Source organism: Neopelma chrysocephalum, unplaced genomic scaffold (genome assembly GCF_003984885.1).
Source record: "Neopelma chrysocephalum unplaced genomic scaffold, ASM398488v2 Primary Assembly neopelma1_80b, whole genome shotgun sequence".
Taxonomy (NCBI): Eukaryota; Metazoa; Chordata; class Aves; order Passeriformes; family Pipridae; genus Neopelma; species Neopelma chrysocephalum.
Genome location: NW_020897742.1, coordinates 10,363,326 through 10,375,463, shown reverse-complemented (window position 1 = coordinate 10,375,463; position 12,138 = coordinate 10,363,326). Strand labels below are relative to the sequence as shown.

Sequence of the window (12,138 nt, the reverse complement as noted above, 5' to 3'; positions counted from 1 at the left end):
AATTTTAAAGTAAAATTTGCTTTATCCAGGAAATTATTTGTACCATGGCTTATAATTAGAAGATGAAGGTATATAATTTGTCAACAATTATCTCTTCTTTCTTGTAGATGAAAGTTTTCATTATTTTGGGTCTTTCAGCAGCTACAGCCTTCACAGCTGTTTTCTTTTCTTTCCTTCAGATAGGCAAAGATACCATCTTTGGTAAGTAACAGTAAAAATAAATGTTATTTTCTTTCATTGACTGTTGAAAATACACTGGCACTGGAGACAGTTTAGCAATGGCAGTATAGCTTAATCTCTTTTTGTGTTCAAGATATACTGACTGGTTTCTGTGAGAATTATTCCATGGGTGTTTTCTTTTAAAATGCATCTTCATAAACTCACAAAATAAAGCTTTTTATGTGCAATGTATCTCAATCACTTATTCTTTGACTAGGAGTGATTTTACTTTCCTAGTGATATTCATACATCAGATGATACATTTACAAACACGATTGACAGATTTCTTTCCCCATTACCTTTAGTCATCCTGGGCTAGAGGCTGTTGCCATAGGAAGCCTCATCTGGCACGCTGGCCCACAAGGGTGCATATCTCCTGTGGGTTCATTTGGTATTGGCACCCTGTGGATTTTAGAGCACCTCAGATAGCAATAGTTCCTATGTTCAAACAATGCAATCTTGTCATTTTTAGCATCACAGCAGTTTTATTTGCATTTGCTCAATCTAAATAAGTTAGATCTTGTAAACTAGGAATGTAAGCAGATAATAGATTGAATTTTAAAAGAAATCTGCAGAGACTGATTTTACATGGAATTAGGGCAGAGATAATAAGGAAACAGGATTTTCAAACTTTACTTTCTCTTAAATACTTTTAAGTAAAGGATTTCTTCCTAACATCTAATGTCAACCTGCCCTTGATCAGTTTAAAATCATTGCCTCTTGTCCTGTCACTATCTGTTCACATAAGTCCCCCTCCCTCCTTTTTATATGCCCACTTGAGGTTCTGGAAGGCCCCATACATGAATATACATGGACTGTAAATAAATAGAAAGATGAACTGCATATGATTCTTTTTAGAGTAAGTGTCTTTTAGTCTCATGGGAACAGTATAAAATAATGTTTATTACTGCAAGAACCACATTTTTGAAAACAGTGTATTGGTACCAAAATCGTACTTCTCAGCAGAATAGGAAGAGAGACGATGGAATTCAGGTATAGCAAGTGGATCTTCTCTTTTAGATCAGAGTAGGAACCAATATCACATAATGAGCAATACTTTAAACATATTATATTTCTCAGAGGTAAACCACCTAAAAGTAATTAGAAAACATAATAAAGTTTAAAATAATTACTTGTCATGTTGCCTATAAAGATCAGACTTGTTTTATAACATAGACATTCAGATATAGCAGAAATATCAAATGAATCATCTGAATATTTTATCATGCATAGGTGAAAAAGAGAAATAACTACTGCTGTACTTAGGTGCTGAGATCTTTAGGAGAGTGGAGTATAATTTTCCATAGCAAAGATTACTCCTCATCACATATTATTTTCCATTAAGCTGAGTGTCCTACTCAAAAAATAGATCACAGAAATAGTACAGTATGGACTACAGATAAAATATGTTCACCTAAAATTACACTGTACATAAATTATGAACAATTGTACATAAATTATTGTTATTATTTTTTATTACTCATTTTCTAAGAAAAAATGGACCATCCTACAAAATACAGGTGGAAATTAAACCTCTGGACTTTAAATGTGACTGATTCTTTTAATATAAAATTGTATGTACAAAAGAGGAATAAACCAAGTTTCATAATAGCAGTATACAAAATAGCACAGCTGAAGTATTATTAGGTTCACATATATCTTTCCATCAAACATAGATGAAGAAAGGAGAATAGGACTTTGATTCATTGGTCCAATTCCACAAGTCTTAAAGTTTTTTAATTATACCTGAATATGTACTTGAATTCTTCATGTGTCTCAACCTCTCATTACCTGTGAGGAAGGCTCAGATTTGTCCCATCAATCCAAGGACAGATTAATGAAAAATACATAGGAAGCCAATTAAGCATAATTGCATACAGAGAACACAGCATGTTTCAGCTGGACCTATTATGTTTGGTACTATATAACGTGTCCATAACTGGATTTATACTTAAAGGAAATCTAACTCTTCAAGCTTTACAAATTATGGAAGAATTGATTTACTACCCCTACCTTACCTTTCAGAAGGGTCAGAAGCCATAATATTAATTTCAGGAATACTAAAATAAGGAGATGATTTTAAAGGGGAAACATTGCACCTTAGTATTAGAGACCTATATATTTTCTAATTTTAAGTATTTTAATAACTACACTGTTGATTAAAATATTCATATTTCTTTTCATTTTTTTTTTCCCCTGTTAAGAAGAAATTGAAGATAACTGCATTACTAAGGCTATCCAGAAGGGTTCTAGTCTGGTGGATTATTCTGCACGTTATGAAATGAACAGGTAAAAAAAAAAAGACGTGAAGAATCTATTCTGCAAAAATCTTTAATAACAGAAATGATGTAATTTTTCTGTTTCTTTGAGAAAACATATCATCACAGATTCACTGCACCCATTACCTTTGAGAAACCTGATCGAATGGAAGGTGTTCCTGCCTATGGCAGGAGGTTTGGACCTAGATGATCTTTAAGATCCCTTCCAACCCAAACCATTCCATGATTCTGTGATTATGTCACTGATCATCTGATCCAGTATAACCTTGTGCATTATCACCATATAAATTGCTCTCTTAAAATGTGAGAAAAATAAGAAACATAAAAATAAATAGGAATGTGTTCTGATCTAAATAGCAAACCACATTCCATTAACATGTGAGTCAAAAAATATAATTTTATGAACATTACATACTTTTGCACATTAATTTTTTTGTCCAGGTCAGAGTGAGATGGGAGCAGCTCCTACGGCTTCAGTGTCAAAACCCTGTTGCCTTAAATTGGACTGTTAAAGTGAATTTCATATTTCCCCTTCCATCTAAAACAGATGTAATGAAATGATAAGGGAAAGGAAATATAACATTTATCTTGAACTGTGGGTAGGTAATAACTTAGGGAAAGCTCCTTTGTGCTGGAGTTATGCTATGAGAGGGATCTCTTTAAATCACGTTCTGTGTAGCTCTGACTAGATTTCTATGCTATACAGAATTAATTTCTCTCCAGAATTTGGAATACATCAACTAAGTTTTACAGGGTTCAATTATCACACTTTTTCTTAGATTTTCGTAAAGGATTTACTCCTGTGATTTGAAAATGAGTCACGATTTGCAGAGCTCTGTTAGAGATGACTGTTTATATGGACAGAACCTGTCAAGAAATGTGGCCACTGTAGAGACTGAGGTAATTTTCATTTTATTGTGGTTTCATTTTTGGTGACAACTCTGAGGCATTTAAATTTAAAAACACAAGTCTCAACTTCTCAGTGGCTCAGCTGCCTCACGTACTAAATGGAGATACTGATGTTTATTTATCTTACAGTATACTGTGACAATTATTTGGTCAATATCTTACAGATGATAAATGATAAAAGGTGTTAAAGTTAAATGCTAAATGATGATTGTTTCAATCAGGATTTGAAATTTTATTAGGAATAAAACTGAGACCACTTAATCACCCCAAATGAATCACCAGACTCTTAAACTTCCTTTGAAATATGGTGTATGTGGATATACAGACTCTAAAGAACATTGGTACTCAGAAGTCCTATTATTGGATTCCCTTTAAAAGCCTTTATAAGAATTGCAGATTTACAGTAGGGTGAGGTTGGAAGGGATCCCTTGAGGTCCAAACCCCCTGCTCAAGCATGGCCACCTAGAGCCTGTTGTCCAGGATCATACAGCTTCTGAGTATCTCCAAGGAGAGACTCCACAACTTTTCTGGGCAACCTGTGCCAGTACTGAGTCACCCTCCAAGTAAAAATGTGTTTCCTGATGTGCAGACACCACCTCCTGTGTTTAATTCAGTTTGTACCCATTGACTCTGGTCTTGTGACTAGGTACTTCCTAGGACCTCACCATGGTCCACACTAGGACTTATATGCTTAAACATGTACAAAATACACTTCATGACTGATTTCATATTCCTAATAATGATACTATCGTGGGTCATTCTACTAGCTTTAGGAAGCTATTTCTGCATTACTAAATACTGAGACAGTTTGCAACTTACACAGTGTTCAGCTTTAAGAGTATGGGTAAGAGCTAAAAGGGACTAGCATGTATACATTGAGTAAGGGCATGGGGTAGAATGGGCAAGAAATGTGGCAAACTAATTGCTGTGATAATCTTACGGGGCCTGTGAGATTAAAGAAATAAAATATCTCTTAATTGAACACATCTTGCCCTTAAAGATGATGGTGGTTCAGTTTTGGGGTTAGGTTTTGGGATTATTTTAGGGTATGGGTTATTTTTGATTCTTACCTCCTAGATAATTTGTACAAATATTTTCATTTAACTCATTTGTATAGAGATGTTTGTCTGTTCATGTAAGTTTTCTTAAATGATGCTTGACTTATATTATCCCCGTGCAGATATTAAAATACTGAACTTGAGTTCTTGCATTTAGTTACGTCATCTTTCTATTCTTTTTAATTGGGACACAGTTCAGGACTTTTAATACTCCAGATTCTCTGACAAATTCTTTATTGTCTATAAAAGACCTGAAAAACATGGTGCTGAAGAGCAAGATAGTTCTTTTTCATAGTTGCTCTGCTCTTCAAAGAAAAGGAATAGTTTCTTTGTAAGGAATAAATAAACATGCTAAGTCTCCTTTGGATCAATTAAGGGCAAATTTAACATCTAGAAAAACCTTTGGAGTTTTATTTTCTTACTTAATACCTTTTATGTAAGCATATTTCTGATTTTGCAAACAGAAATTTAGCTGTTCGCTTTGCCCAAATCAAAACTGTTGATTGCATTTTAAAATTTTCTTGTGCTTTAAGCACAAGAATATGACAGTAATGAATATGACAGTGCATTTTCATGAAAATTGCATATCCAAAAAAGAACTATGTTGCAGAGAAGCCCTCAGGAATGCCTGAAACCTATGACCATTCCATAAATGGAATAAACAGGAGTGTTTTTTCCTAAGTTGTAAGGAGTCAGTTTAGGACTTGGGTCTTCCAGCTGAAAAGGAAATTCCCTCTGATGCACTTTTCTCAAGGCTCCTCTGCCGAAAAAACTACAGTGGCAAGACAGCCCATGCTGAATAAAAAAAAAAAATCTTGCAGTGAACCACTGAATGGTTGAGAGAGATGTGGAGACCACCTAGGCCAATGCTGTGTTCAGAGCAGGATCAACTAGAGCAGGTTGCTCAGCACACTGTCCATTTGGGCTTTGAATGTCTCCAACGATGGAGACTCCACTACCTCTCTGGGTATCCTGTTGCAGCGTCTGACTACCCTTACAGGAAAATGAGTTTTCATATGTTTAAGTGGTTAACTTTATGTTACAGAAGTTATCTCATCAAACCTGAACTCCTTGAAGTTAGAGGTAAGGCCAATCTGTAAGCTAAAATATATACTATATAACTGTCTAATTAAGCCCTACTAAAGTAATTGCTGAAACTCCATATACAAGTAGTCAGAGCCAGCCAGGTGTTTGGACAGTTTCTAAGAAGACAAGTCTCTATCATAAACTGCAGATAGCATCTAAACAGCTGTGGGCCAGTTGCTTGACTCCCAGGTGCTAAGGCATTTGCAAATCCACCTCCAGTGATTGACATGGTCATTGGTATTAAACATCACATGAAAGCAGAGCCTACTCAAAGCAGTGAGTAGGGAGCCCTCTATTGGGACTGTCCTGCACAAGGTCTTCCCAGCTACAAGCTCTCTTAATACCAGCAGTTTCTGTCTCATCCTAAAGGCTTCCCACAAACTTAACCTTTGTTGTGTGTGTCCAGTGGAAGAACACTTTCCCTTTCTGAATTTTCCTTGCAGAGCAAGATCACAAAACAGTCTTCCTCTTTGCTTTCCCAGTGTACCCTTCAATCAAAATGTACCTTAACTTGCAACATATCCAACACAGACAAAAAAAGCTATGAAAAATTCTGAAGTTCTAAAAAGTTGCAAAACCTTCTGTATTTTATCTCAAATATAGAATAATCCAAGGAAGTGGAATAGCAACCCCTACCTTGCTTCTGGCTTTCTCAAAATTTCCTGAGCAAGAGAGTCAAGATATTTCCCAAGCAGCTGAACAAATGGAAATGTCGATTCAGGTGCTGAAACAAAAAGTTTGCCAGAAGCACAAACGTTCATTGCATCAAACTGGTAAATATAGCATATTGGCACCCCCATCCCCCTGCCCCCCACTGATTTCTTGAATGCTATGTTCTAGATTAAAGTTGAGTTAACTTCACTTTTACTTTACCTCTGGCACTAATTCATATCCTGTTGTCACTTTGGGGCCAGGAAGCACTTGCTTTTGTTCTTAAAAGTACCTCATTCACTGGTTTACATTTTTCTTTGCTGGAGCGTGGGTGGTGTTCCTATAGTTGAGGAGAGCAGCATCACGCTATTGGCATCCTGTGAACTCATGACTGTATATTTTTATTGCCTATAAATAAGCTTGCACATCATCAGTGTTACAAGCTTCTTGTTTACTGTGAAATCCTCCCCAGCACTTTCAGTTTAGTGTTTGATCTTTCATCACTTTACGGCATTGCTATTTTCAAACACACTTCCTCTCGACATTGATTGCCTTATGCATATTCCTCTTTTAAGAAAATATGTTCTTATTTCCAAAACTGATTTTGTAATAGATTACTGTTACACATTTATTTCTACTTTAGCTGGGTTTTTTTATGTTAGAAAGGGAAAGAAAGAGAGATAGTCCAGAAAATTCAACATTGGATAATTGTCTAAGTAAAGAAAAATTCTTGCTGTTAATTAGAGATGAATTTCAAGATGTCTATCTGGTGTCTGGAAGGCTCAAAAGTTCAGAAATGTTTACTAATTTTTCCATAATTTAATTCTGTCACTTACATGAAATGTTCTGTCATAGTATTGTAACATGACATTTTTTTCAAGATTAGAGCTCTGTAGACAAACATAAAGCTCCACAGTTATTTTGTTATTTTATTTCCATGCAGAAGCATCTGGCTTACTAAACTAATAGGACATTTGTAGAACTAAAAATATATCTATATCGTGTGTGTGCATATATTCATACACACACAGAGATACGATTATTTTTGTGCTGTGCAATTTAAAAAGAAATTAAATTTCTAAACAGCAGAAGTGCACAAAACTCTTGTTAATTTTTAAAGCTGTAACAACATTAATGGAACGTAAATAGACACTGTACAGTCTATGTGCCACAAAAGAATAGTTTTACATGGATTAAAGAACTTACTTGACTTTAAAGAAAACACGTGAGTCAATACCTAGGCAGCAAAGATAACTAAGTATAATTTTGAACCTGAACTAACAAGGAAGTACAGCTGTATCTACAAATTTGGAAAAAGTGACTAGTAGAAAACGACAAGGTTATGTAGCCAGTCTAACAACCTCTGCTCTCTCTGTTCTCACTCCTGCCTTGCACAGTTTTTAAGTGCTCAGCAGAACATTTTTCAAGCTGATTTGGCTCTTAAGCCTTTTTTTATTTTTTGCTTTTCTGGCTTAATTTTTTGGTTTGATTAATGAACTAAAGCAGCTTAGTTCAGAGCTGAATGGACAGAACGAATAGGTAGTGGGAATGAGTGACCTGCATTAGCCAGTGGGTAGACAAGGGCAAGAGTTATATATTACCTCTACCACTTTCTTCCAGCATCTGATATTTATAGTCAGTTTAAATGTCAAGGGTTCTCTGAGTTCAGGAAGCATATTCATAGAATCATACAATGTTTTGGGTTGGAAGGGACCTTAAAGAACACCTAGTTCCAATACCCCTGCCATGGACCTTCCACTAAACCATTTTGTTCCTATTTCATTTGTATATCCACCTCCAACTGGCCATACACGTGCTTAAATAGACGGAGTGAGGAGAGGGTGCCAGCTCTCTGGGGTTTACACAACAGTGTGACTTCGTCCCTCATCATCAGTTGTTCACTGGGACACCCATCCTGGATCATATTACAAATATATTAATGACATACTGTCTACTGTTATATCAGTACCTGAATTTACCTAGCTTCCAAATTCCAGTTAATAATTATGATCCTCTTCCACTCAACACTGAATTCTATACTCAGCTACAATGTCTTTAAATTTCTTCATCTTTCCAGTCCCACATTTTTCTTCCTTGGTATATACTTTTGTTATTGAATGACATTTTTTACACCTTTGTTGTAAGCACAGGGACCAGCCAAGCAAAGGATTACAATGCAGGGAAAGAAGGAAGCAGAGATCAGGTCAAAGGAAGAGACAAAAGGGCAGGTCAACCTCAGTCCTCAGCTATTGCTGGACTACTTTCTTCTCATTCTCTGTGCATCAAAAAATAAAACCAGCTCTTCCTCTAAGTATCTGAGGCAGCCTCTTGCAACACCTCTAAATAAGTGCTCTTTCCTAGGAAGAAGAGAGAGAATGCTGTAGTTGCAGCTGACAATAATGCCTTTTCTACTGCAGCAGCTATATCGCATACAGCAAATTGCTTGTCTGGGTTCTTCCTTTCAGATCTTTTATCAGCTGATCTGCTCACTAGGATTGCTAATATTTCTGGATGTCTGCCTTATATGTTGCCACCAAAATGTCCAAACAATTGCTTAGCTAATAAATATCGACTCATCACTGGTGCGTGCAATAACAGGTATGTATGATAAGAATTGTGCCCTGAAAAATCCTCCTTTCTTCTTCTGTAAATTCACACTGCGTTTACTTTTTCCCAGAAAATTGGTGGAGGGGAAGTGGCCTAAATCAGTTAACTTTGACATCAACATGTCTCCACATGAAGTGCCTCTGAAAGTTCCCAGTGAAAGAACTCATCATTTAAACTTTGGTACACTAAATTTTGTAGACAGGCTCTCCCTCTGAAGACCTCTAAGGTTATGTGAGGAACTTTACTTTTAGGGAGGACTGATCCAGTAGATGCCTTTTCCTTTATAAATGGAACAGACTTAATTCTAACCCAGCATTTATTTTTGATTGAATTGGACAAAATTACATTAAGTAGGACAATATAATTACTTTTTCAGGAGCAATAGGACAATCAAGTAGATTCTCATTTTTATATTTTCCCACAACCCTAACTGTTAGCAAGCATGCATCTAAATATTCTGTGTGATATATTTAATTTTATATATCTGTTTATATAAATATATGTTTAGTGGTTATCTGAATGACTATTTTTTAGTACTATGCCTACTTGTTGCCTAATCTATGTGGCAATTGTTTCCTGCAAAACCCAACATAGCAGTTGTATGTGGCAATTTTTTCCTGCAAAACCCAGTGTAATAGATGTAACTGTCTCTTCAGAATCCTCCAATGCAATGAGGGTGTAAAACTGAGAATGAGAGCCCTTTTAAGTTCGAGGGCAAATGATATTTATACTCTGCAGCCTTTGTATACATAGACATGAGGTCACAAACTGAAGGGCAGGCTATAATGTTACAAGTGAAGGGCTACAGAGATGAAAGCGGAAGGCCATTAGCGTTGCACAGGTTAAGGTGCTTTGCAATGTGGTGAATGCAGGACAATGAAATTCTGCAGTTTTATTATTCAATCAGTCTGTTTTTATGAGGTAAATCTATTTTGCTACATTCATTTGCAAGGAGCATGCCTGCTAGACTCTTTGCTGAAAGGACACAACCTGATATGCATCAATTTTATAAATGTAACTATGTGGATACCCATAATTTCCCCCAGGCACTTGCAGAGTTGCTTGGAATCTGAACTAGCAGCTAGTATAATATTTGCACTGACAGCTCCATCAGGGCTTGAATACATTGACCAAGATTCATGCAGTTGAACATAGGCACATGGCTGAAGCTCTTAATTTGCAGACATGGCTGTGTAGTCTTTCTCCCTAGAGATGGAGACAAGCACACTGCTGTAGGTAAGGTAGAAGACCTTTTTCTCTTCAGTAACTGATAGTACTAGGATCTGTATAGACATTTCAGTCTGGTTTCTAGAGCTGGGTAAGGTAAATAATCCATTGAGTCTGGTTAGTCTGCAGTCACTGTGTTCTACTCTGTATATTTTTATGCTTGCACCGCATCACAGTTTAAACCCACCACTTGCATTTGGTGGTATTTTAGACTCTGCTCTAAATTTATGTAAAAGGTGTAAGGCAGAAAAAAAAAACAAAAACAAAGACTTCGAAACCAGTGAGTCAGATCTCACTTTGTGAGCCATCTCTACCAAAATACATCAGCTTAAAAAGCCTCTTGTACTATTGTAGAGTCTTTATATAATAAAGAAATGGAGTCTGCTCCCAGCTGAGGAGGTGGTCAGAGAGAGATTTATTCAAATCCCACGCCCTCTTCTATCCCTTGAACTCACGTGACCTTGTGACCAATGAGGGTACATATTTCCACACATGTCACCTGGGCTTCCTTGCCCTGGGTGCTTCCCCTGCACCCCTGGATACGCTTCCTACATACTATAATGTAAATAACATGTTATGTGATGTAAACCACCTTTAAAGACTTCACAGACATTTAATGAAATACCAGTCTGTGCTTTTCCTTGCTTTACAGATACCACTTTCTGGCAGAAAATATATCAGGACATATGTTGCATTTGTACTTTTGGTCACCCAGTAGGAATGTGATGCTGTGCTGTAGTTCAGTAAATACTGCATTTCATAGTTTAAAAACAAAACTCACACTGGAATTGTTTACTTACAAGAAAAATCTGCTTAAATCTATTTAGAAGTGAACAAGGAAATGCTTTACAGATGTTTTACTAAATCAGTTCATGTGTTTGGCACAAATCAGATCAATTACAAAAGATTTATTTCACAGCACTGAGATTACTTTGTTTTAGTGTGCACTTCCTGGAACAAAGGCATAGCAGAATACCATAAACATGGCCTTCTATGGAGAATATCAACATGGCATCAGACACTCCAGCAGTGCCATTATCCACATTTACTAGTAACAGATATCAAGAGATTCTGCTTTTCTTTCTGTCCTAAAGCATATTTGTGAATAACAAGCAAAACAAAATTACATTTTTTCATTTTAAAATGACGCATAAGGAACAGAAAAAAAATCCAAAGAGCTATTTCCCCCCCCTATTTTTTATAGCAACTAACTAGGATTGATTTTTGTATTTTTTAGTGTCTAGTGCAATGAGAGGGATTCAAGGGTGAAGAAATTACAAGTACTAAAGGAATGGAATCTTATAGTGCAATCAGCTTCAACTAATCTTAGCTTTCAGAGGTAGTTATACATCTACTGCAAGGCTATGTCTTGGGCTGTTCCTAGCAAGGAGAAGTAGAATGGAATGACAGGATGGCACCTACGAATTGCCTGTCCTTCTGGCTTGATGGACAGGTTCTTAGGTGACTAGCTTACTTTTTGTACACCTAGTATTTGAGCATCTAGAAGGAATTTTATCAGCAGCATTTCTATTTCATTGCTCTGTCATTAACTATTCCATCAGGTAAGGATGCTCAGTCTAAAGGTCTAGTACCACTAGAGTTAGGAGTATGAGTATGGCTCACCTAGTGAAAAGAACAAGCAGTCTTCACTGAAGCCATTGACTATAAGAGGGAATTGAGATGTTTCCTTTAGGATAGCAACTTCACTTCAATACGCTAAGTGTTCAATTTAGTGACAAGCTTATTTTCCAGAAGTGTTCTATGTTTGCCAGAAAGTATTTCCATGTTACTTCAGTGTATTGTAAAACATTTAAAAATCTAATTATTAAGTTGCCATATGGCATTAATTCTTTCTACCTTAAAGTAATCAGGACATTAAAATAACATTCAAAAGATATAAATCTGGATAGTGAACTGCAGCTTAAAACTCCAAGTTCCCTGTAAAGCAGTCCAAAAGAATCCAAATTGTACAATTTCAGTACTTCAGTAAATGGAAACTCTCACTTCCCATAAACAGAATATATAGTAATCAAATTTGACTACTCTATAACTCTGTATGTTAGCAAAATCTCATTATTTCAGCTGCCTTTTTAACTCAAGCA

The 12,138-nt window shown here is 36.2% G+C and overlaps 1 protein-coding gene across 1 annotated transcript in view; it reads left to right on the top strand.

The window, feature by feature from the left end:
• Positions 1 to 12,138, top strand: part of TPO (thyroid peroxidase) — a 213,695-nt gene that overhangs the window by 176,088 nt on the left and 25,469 nt on the right. Inside the window, exons 17-20 of the mRNA XM_027690190.1 lie at positions 108 to 201; positions 2,427 to 2,508; positions 6,155 to 6,324; positions 8,668 to 8,800. Of these exons, the coding sequence (XP_027545991.1) occupies positions 108 to 201; positions 2,427 to 2,508; positions 6,155 to 6,324; positions 8,668 to 8,800 (479 nt within the window). The remainder of the gene's footprint in view (positions 1 to 107; positions 202 to 2,426; positions 2,509 to 6,154; positions 6,325 to 8,667; positions 8,801 to 12,138) is intronic.